Source organism: Otolemur garnettii, unplaced genomic scaffold (genome assembly GCF_000181295.1).
Source record: "Otolemur garnettii isolate 467f Iridium unplaced genomic scaffold, OtoGar3 scaffold00031, whole genome shotgun sequence".
Taxonomy (NCBI): domain Eukaryota; kingdom Metazoa; phylum Chordata; class Mammalia; order Primates; family Galagidae; genus Otolemur; species Otolemur garnettii.
The window spans coordinates 17,025,382-17,032,573 of NW_003852426.1; the positions used below are offsets into that span (position 1 = coordinate 17,025,382).

A 7,192-nucleotide genomic window follows, 5' to 3' on the forward strand; every position below is an offset into this window, starting at 1 on the left:
AAAAAAAAAAAAAAGCGTTCCTAGTCTTGTCTAATAATGGAATACTTCTCCCCCTACCTACACCCCCCAAAATGTGTGGGTACATTCTGGTGTTTAGATAAAAACAGCATGTGGTGCCATGCGAATTTACCAGTATGTGTAACAAACACATAAACACTACTCAAACATCTCCATTTTAAAAAGAGTACATCTAAATGTTTTCAGAAACTGAGATCATCTAATAAGAATTATCTAATATTCTCCTTATTGGAGGTCTCAACAACCACTTCGGCAATTCTGTAACGGCTACCAAATGACAGCCATTGATGTCTATCCAAGTTCCATGTTTCTTTTTCAGATGATAAATTAAGTCTCTAATACTTACTTGATTGTAATCATTTTTCTTTCTTTATCTGGTGAGTAGAATTTTTTCATTTTTGCAATATTAGCAGGATATTGGAACTGTTCAGAGTTGATAAAAAAGAGGGGCTGAGGAATTCTGGAATACACTTCATCACCCAGTGGAAACATCCATGCATCCAGGGCAATGCCACACCTGCATTTGTTGACAATGAGGAAAGAAGGCTGGTTACACACTAGCCAACATACACAACTTCCTAACAAGGCTTGGATTAGTGGACATACCCACACCAGTTTTTTATGGGTTGTCTTGCTGAGTGCAAGAGATACTTCAGTGTGGAAAGGGGATATGATTAGCTTTATAAGTTAGCAGTCTTGCAATTATACAACCATTTTCTTTAGAAGGCCTCTAGGAATTGCAACCTTTAGAAATATATATCCCTAAAATGTAAAGATTTTTAAAATTATATTGTTTTCAAAATAATTTTTAAAATAAGTAATAGTTTCTTGAAAGCCATGGGAGTATCTGAAAAAGTACAATAAAAGCACATTGTCCTCGTGTTTCCAGAGCTTTAGCTCACTCTGTTAGTACACTGATTATACCTTTTTCAGAGCCACAGTTTTGGACCCATTCCTTTCTGTTTAGAGGTGCTTTACCTGAAACACTGAGCATTGAAGGGAACCCTATGGCATATCATTGAAAATGGAACTTTCCTTCTAAGTCTATCCTGTGTTTCTTGACCTTTTGGATAAAAGAAGAGAATCCCCTTACACTGAAATAGAGTTTAAGAAATTCAGGGGGAAATGTCACACCCTGATCCTCTCCTTTTTCTATGTGGTCAGTTCTACATGACATCATTGATCTGGAATGAATAGTTCAAGAAAGGAAATGTTTGTACAAGTTACAGAATCGGGGCCTGGTCCTCACTCCTCCTACCCAAACAACTGTGTCACTTTATACTCAGCACCACCTTAAAATGGAAGGGAAAAAACAACTCATTAAAAAAAGCTCTGCCAATAGGCAAGCCCAGCAATACTGCAAGATGGCAATATTATTATTATAATCATAGGGTCACAGAAAAAATATATATAAAGATGGATTTCTAAGCCCTTGAGCAAACATGTAAGCAAATGTATAAGGGAAAATGTTATATGTACGAGTGGGGAGAGTTTTTAATGGTAGGAGCAGTAGATGGTTTCTGCCTAGAAAAGTGAACATAGAACATTTGATGGAAGCAAAGGAAGAGTTTTACAACTCCATGGGATCCTTTCTTCATTAACATTATGATTTTAAAAAATGCTATATGTTTTCTCACGACCCCTCTTCTAATAATTTACTGTCCTCTGGCTTCACTCTCTCTTGTTCTCTTACCTGAATCTGTGGTCTTCACTAAGAGCCTGGATAACTGTTGCTCCACCAAAAGAATGTCCAATTATTGCTATTTTGTCTCTATCAATGGCGCCCTATGTGAAGAAGCACAATATAAATTCAGAATTATCTCATGTGGTATTAGAAGAACAGACTAAAGGATCACAGCTCACAGTAACCTCCGACTCCTGGGCTCAAGCGATTCTCCTGCCTCCGCCTCCCTAGTAGCTGGGATTACAGGGATTACAGGCACCCACCACAATGCCCGGCTATTTTTTGGTTGCAGCTGTCACTGTTGTTTGGCAGGCCTGGGCTGGATTCGAACCCGCCAGCTCAGGTGTATGTGGTTGGCACCTTAGCCACTTGAGCCACAGGCACCCAGCCCAGACTAAAGGCTTTTGTCAATCATATAAGTTATTCATTTTGTGGGTGTGGCTAAAGTACCTTGGTTTCTTATGAAACAGAATATATACAAGCATATATTCCTATTATCCACACATATATACATGCATGTATAAAACATAGTTTTATATCTACATATAACACATATGTGAAAGTTCAGAAGTAAACTTAATGGTCTTCTTAGTCACCCACATTGACATTTGGACATTGCTTCTGACTTCTGCCTCTTGCCACCCCATGTTTACTAGTTTGTTCATTCCATGAGTATTCATTGAGCACCTGCTCTGTGCCAAGGACCACAGTTTCACTTTCAATGAGCTCACACTCTATCAGGGAAGAAAGTGATACAGAGACATGATGGAATACAATACAGTGGTGCCAAGAAACACCTGTGACAGATAGTGAACCTGGTCTAGGGGTGGGCACCAGGGTGCATAAAAGCTTCTTGGAGGAGGTGATGTCTAACTGGAGTCTTGAAGATTAGGAAGGAGCTAGTGAAAGGGAAGGGTATATCAGGTCAAGAGGACAACATGTACTGAGGCATGGATACCGGACAGAGCAGCTGGGTGATGAGCAACACACTTCACTATGCCTGGAGAGCAGACCACCGTCTTATCCTCACATCCTTCCATTCTCTGCACTTCCCATGCCTCACACATTTTTGAGTCTCTGCTCATGCTGTCCACTCTGTGTGACATTCTTTCATCCCCTCCCAAATTTTTGTCCAAAACTTTTGGCCAACTTCTCAACATCAAGCTCAAAAACATGCAGGAGTCACCCAAGGAATTCTAGTACCTCCACTGGAAGTTTTAAGTTGAACCATACAACACCGCCATTTTTGTAGATCAAATCTGACTGACTGCTGGCAATTTCTTGTGCTGTTCAGCCTAATATATTGGCCATTTCTATCATTCATTTTTGTGCAGCCCTTCATCATGTTGTACTTTGTAATATAACAGATAATCAGACAGCAAAGGAGAGTAAAGAAATACAGGATAAGGGGGAAAACTGGCTTACCTTCAGCTGTTCCACATCAAACTCTAAATCTAATACATTCTTCACTGGCTTTCCATGATCAATATCAAGAATCAAATCAAGAGCGTTGGAACATTCCTTTGCTCTTTGATGTACCTAATTGGATTATTAGAAGAAGGAAACAACAAAGTGAAAAGTTATTACAATTATTTTAAAATGTGTATAGAAGTTGCACACAAAATAGTTGGTTAGTTAAAAACTCAAAATATCGTGTAATTCACGATTAAAAGACATACTAGCAAATGACACCAGCACCTGCTTTGCACATAGGTATGGCTTGATCCAAATCCAGTCTCTGTTGCTCACCTAATATGTGACTTCAGATGATTTACCTAACCTAACCTCTCTGAATTTCTACTTATTGTATAATAATCCCTACTCCAGTGAAATATGGACAGGCTTAAATGCAATAACATATGTAAAGTACCCACTATTGCTCACTATAATGAAGCCCTCAATGTGCTTTATTCCACTGGATAATGATCCAAATATGCTTGTAAGATAGACACTGTTATATTCACTATTTAGTGACATAAAAACATGGAAGCACAAAGATTAACTTATCCAAGGTCACCCCAGGATATTGAATCAACAAAGCCAGGATTCAAACATAGAAAGCTGGATCCTGAGGCCTATACTCTTAATGCTATTATCTACCACCTGTATGAAAGTCGGATTTTTATATTGTCTCTGGTAGGGAAATCATTAGTTTATTTTGTAGCACTTTTGAGATTCTAAAATTAGAGGAGTTAATGCAAGAAAATTCTGAATATTCACTATCACCCCCCAGGATTTTTGTGTTTGCCTTTAACTATGAACCAGACATTTCATTAAGGCAATTTTATGACTTAGAGAATCCACTGACAGATCTTTGAGAATGGGAAATAGGAGAGGTAGGCGCAGGACTCATCCTGTGTAAAATTAAGTTAGTAGATGTCATCCTTTTGTGTACACTTTTAGGTCAAGAAGCCCCCTCTTCTCTCACTGCACCGTACCTGCTGATTTCGTACAGAGAGCTCATCCTCCTCTCGTCTTAGGATTTGCAGGTAGAGCCAAGTCTTGTTCCCTGTTTCTGCAGCTAACTGGTCCTCGAAGTAGTAAGTTGCAGATGCAGATCTGTCTCTGTGATGCAAGCACAATCCATTACTCATACACTCTCCCTCCCTTCCTCATGTGTCCTTGAACCAACCTCCCTCTGACCTTTTGATTTCTCTTTTTTCTTCAGCTCCACGTGTTTTTAAATTAAAGAGAACCTAAAGTAAATTCTAGAAGAAAGGCCTTCTTATCTATTGTGGAGGAGTAATGGGTAAACTCAGCCCACTCTGTCTTCACAGTTCCGGGAGGCAATGTTACTGTGTCCAAAACTCACCCCCTGGGAACCAAGTCCCAGCACTGCCATTTACCAGCTGTGTGACTTGGGGAAAGTTCCCCTTTCTCCCCTTTCATTTTCCTCTTCCTTAGAATGATGAGAATAGTCCCCATCTGATAGAATTTTTATGAAGACTAAATGAGATGGTATGTGGAAAACACCTCCCATATAGTACACAGCATGCCATAAGCAATCTAAAAATCTTAAATGTTTCATATGTCTTAACAATCTAACTCAATATCCTTTTTGTATTATGTCATCATCTTTGAAAATTTCATTAACATTTTTTGTGTGTGTGTTATGGGCATTCACATTCCCCAGTAACGTACCTGTGCTCTACAGTAGCAACTATAAACCCGTGAGATGCCAGGTCAATGCCAATTGCAGAATAAATTGTCCTTCAAAACAAAAAGAAGGAATCATTATGACTACTCATCATGATTACAAGGCTGGGGCCACTAATAAAACTAGGAACATGGAGGCCATTACCTCCCTGAGTAGTGCTCTGCAGCAGAATGGAGACTTGGGGTTTTCAAGGAGGAGGGTAATTTAGTCCCATAGCAGATATCTGATAATATCTGGCAATATTTTCATTATCATGAATCGGGGGAGGGTGCTACTGGCATCTAGTGGGTGAAAGAATGCCAGTAAACATCCTACAATGGACAGGACAACCCTCCACAACAAGAAATGATCTGGTCCAAAATGTCAGCAGCACTGAGGTTGAGAAACCTTGGTACAGTGATTACAAATATGGCCTTTGAGATTTGAGGGGTTTAATCTTGGCTCTGCCACTTGTCAGCTACATGATTTCAGGTAATTTCTGAACTTTTTTCCTCATCTGTAAAATGGGGCTAATAATAAAGCCTTTAGGATAGTTGTAAGGTTTTGGTAAGATACTGTACGTTGGAAAGCAAAGAATGGGACCCGGAGTCTGACTGCTGAGTTTGAATCCTGGTTCCACCACTTATTTGCTCTGTACCTTGGATAAGTCCTTATCTTTTCTTTGCCTTGGTTTCTGATCTGTAAAAAGATGATGCTATAATAGTATGGTATCTAATAGGTAAGATAATGTGATACATCTTCAGGGCTTATAACCATATCTGAAACAGGGCAAATATTTAACACATTACATATTGTTTAAATGATCGGACCAGGCGAAATGGTGACAAACATCATGTGCTAGGCAACTATGTTTATACCCTCTTCCTTGTCATCATTCTACACAATCTTTTCCTCACATGCTACATTCAATAGGAAATGACCATAAAGAATAAAAATGAGGTGGCTAGAAGCGATACCTTCTGCTGAAAATACAGGACATTTTCAAGTGGGGAAAGTGGTCTAGCATAGGGATCAGCAAACATTTTCTGTTAAAGACCAGATAGTAAAAAAAAAAAAAAAAAAGACCAGACAGTAAATACTTCCATCTTCGTGGGCTATATGGTCTTTGCCACAATACCTCAACTCTGCATTTGTAGCACAAAAGTAGAGGAGATGATACTGAAAAATGAATGGGTGTGGCTATGTTCCACTAGAACTCATTTACAGAAACAGGCAAAAAAGTGGATTGGACTTGGAGTCTAATTTGCCAATCACTAATATAGTAGAAGTCAAATAACTAGCTGGACTGCAATTAAAGGGCAGATGCTATCCAACTTCCCAGCTAAAAGCCACCTTTTATTCTTGAAAGGTCTTATAATCTCCTGTGGTAGAAGAAGAGAGACAGAAGGAGGGTGTGCTTGTCATGTAAATGCACTACTCAGGTGTCATGCGACAGAGAGTAGAGCTTACTAAACGCCCATGCACCTGCCCCCCTGGCTCCACCACCATGTCTAAGTGAATCCTGGTTCCACCACTTATTTGCTCTGTACCTTGGATACAGCCAAGGGACATGGCACAGCATGGGTACTAACACAGGCCTGTTCCTGTGAGAGGCAGGACTCTTTACAAGCAACTTGGGGTCAAGCACCGCCTCCACTGGCCTGGCCCAATCTTTCTGAGAACTATGCTGCCATCTGACTCTCCTTCCTCAATCCTGCTCCCTTCCCCTTCTCCTTTCCAGGCATCCAACCTACGTCATGGCCTGAGACCTCTTGCCATCTCTTCCTATTCCTTCTCCTCTAACCTTCACAGTTATTTCTCTCCACAAATGTCTTTCACACACAATCCAATCTTGGTGACTATTTCCTGGACAAACTAACCAATGCAGAGGATGGTTTGAGAATGTAACTAATCTAACATAGAAGGACAGCAAGCAAGACTGCAACAACCCTCTTCTCTGCTCCAGGGATAATCCCCACCAAGGAGGGAAAGACAACTTGACAACACTGGGCTGGGCTGGCCAGTAGACCACAGTGAATTATTCAAGAACTGCAACTCTCCAGGACAATGGCCCACATGACATTGCAAAAGCCCCTATTCCTTTTCTGGGAAAAAATAAAATAAAATAACAAACAAACAAAATTGTCATTGATCCCTATGGGCATTTTGTTCAATCTTTCAAACATTACCTGAATGCTCCAAGACCATGAGAAAAAACAATTAGTGGATATTTTTCACCAGTCCTCAGAGGGGAATTCCAGTTCGCAGGAGTTGTCATTGAACCTAGACAACAGTGGGTCATTACAGTTAGTGTTTTCTGTGACTCGAATGGTGCTACTTCATTTAACTTACAT

At 40.0% G+C, this 7,192-nt stretch overlaps 1 protein-coding gene across 3 annotated transcripts in view; it reads right to left on the reverse strand.

Annotated features, from left to right (window-relative positions):
• PLA2G7 (phospholipase A2 group VII) overlaps positions 1 to 7,192 on the reverse strand; it is a 31,122-nt gene that overhangs the window by 3,455 nt on the left and 20,475 nt on the right. For all 3 annotated transcript variants that reach the window (XM_023512920.1, XM_003789247.3, XM_012804639.2), the window contains 6 exons: positions 7,028 to 7,121; positions 4,844 to 4,912; positions 4,141 to 4,267; positions 3,128 to 3,241; positions 1,712 to 1,803; positions 365 to 535 (listed from right to left, as the gene is read on the reverse strand). In XM_023512920.1, coding sequence (XP_023368688.1) covers positions 365 to 535; positions 1,712 to 1,803; positions 3,128 to 3,241; positions 4,141 to 4,267; positions 4,844 to 4,912; positions 7,028 to 7,121 — 667 coding nt within the window. The remainder of the gene's footprint in view (positions 1 to 364; positions 536 to 1,711; positions 1,804 to 3,127; positions 3,242 to 4,140; positions 4,268 to 4,843; positions 4,913 to 7,027; positions 7,122 to 7,192) is intronic.